Source organism: Sinocyclocheilus rhinocerous, unplaced genomic scaffold, assembly GCF_001515625.1.
Source record: "Sinocyclocheilus rhinocerous isolate Xijiao unplaced genomic scaffold, SAMN03320098_v1.1 C36616898, whole genome shotgun sequence".
NCBI lineage: Eukaryota > Metazoa > Chordata > Actinopteri > Cypriniformes > Cyprinidae > Sinocyclocheilus > Sinocyclocheilus rhinocerous.
In genome coordinates, this window is record NW_015783932.1 from 1 (window position 1) to 1,389 (window position 1,389).

Consider the following 1,389-nt stretch of genomic DNA (forward strand, 5'->3'; position numbering starts at 1 on the left):
GTCAGCTACCTTTACCATGTTGCATGTGGACTTCAGCTTTAAAATAAGTTACAAAAAGTTAAAAAGTTACTGACTCAGGGAAACTGATATAACCAAGCTGACAAATGCATGTGTGTGAAAATGTCAGGGAAGTAGAACTTGTGACAAAGATGGACAGTCACACATGAATGCATTTGCTTTACAGCATTTTTCCAATGTTTCCTATTGGAAGCAAGTCATCACAATAAGGATGCCTGTGAGGAAGCATAGAAATTGTATACCACATATTTGAGGCATACAGCAGACCAGAACCATCCCTGACACACCCTCCTTTGTCCAGGGATAAAAAGGAAATCGGAGTTTCGTGTTCCTCAGCTGCATGGTTATAAGCATCAATGTCAGTAGCTTACCTCTTCTTTTTCTTCTTCTTCTTTTTCTTCAGTTTCTCCAGGTCTTTCTTTGCGATTTCAATGATTTCTGTGGCGTCTTTTTCGGGTGCAAGGTGGCCGGGGGTAATGGAGGTCGGACCGTAAAATGAGGAGCGCGTGGAGGCACGGGACAGGTTCTTCCGCAGGGTTTCATTTACAGCCTCACTCTCCAGTAGCTTTGCCCTGAAGACCACATAACACACATAAACATTATTACACATATAGAGAAGTTATAAGAACTTCTGAGATATGGGTGTGCGGTGTTTGCATGCATTACCTGAGCTCCTCGATCTCTTTGATGTAATTCTGGATCATGTTTCTGATCTCTTCATTCCCTTCACCTGCAAAAAGTCAAAGAAAAATTTGTTGGGCATGTAAAAACAGAGCAAAAAATTTATTTTAGAGTCGAAGGAAATTATCCCTCTTCTGTTTAGGAGATCTTAATCTATCTAGATGCGTGACAATTAATCCATTTAGGTGCGTCACGATTTTGTCCGTTTTTTTTTTTCTTTTTAAATAAAAGACCAGTAAAAGAAAACGTTTAACCTTCATTAAAAAGATGTTTATCAACTTCAGGAGGTCAAACAAAATATTACATGGATATTAATGAGTTGTATTTTCTGAGTATTCAACCCTGTTACTAAAACATCTTGCAACGATTTACAAAACAAAAATTAAAATAATGTATTTTGACAACATGAAATGAACAAAAAAAACACATTGGGCAACAGGGTTGCTATATGCTGAATTACAGTTATTGATACACTTATATTTCCCATCAATAAAAATATACATATATTTGATCATTTTTCTTTTTAATTAATTAATTCATCCATTCATTCAACAATTAGCACAATATCAATTCAAAAGTTTAATTTAAAAATATAGCATTATTGTTTCATTTTAACTTCTCTTGCTATGTATAAGCATTATTATTACTTAAAGGGGTCATATGACGTTGCTAAAAAATAACATTATTTTG

At 35.1% G+C, this 1,389-nt stretch overlaps 1 protein-coding gene across 1 annotated transcript; it reads right to left on the reverse strand.

The window, feature by feature from the left end:
* Nucleotides 1-83: 83 nt before the first annotated feature.
* On the reverse strand, nt 84-746 carry LOC107736291 (kinesin-like protein KIF21A). Its single transcript, XM_016547743.1, has 2 exons — nt 685-746; nt 84-590 (listed from the first exon to the last, which is right to left on the reverse strand). The coding sequence occupies exons 1-2, from the start codon at nt 720-722 to the stop codon at nt 386-388; spliced, it is 243 nt and encodes an 80-aa protein (XP_016403229.1). The 5' UTR covers nt 723-746; the 3' UTR covers nt 84-385.
* Between the last annotated feature and the right edge of the window lie 643 nt (nt 747-1,389).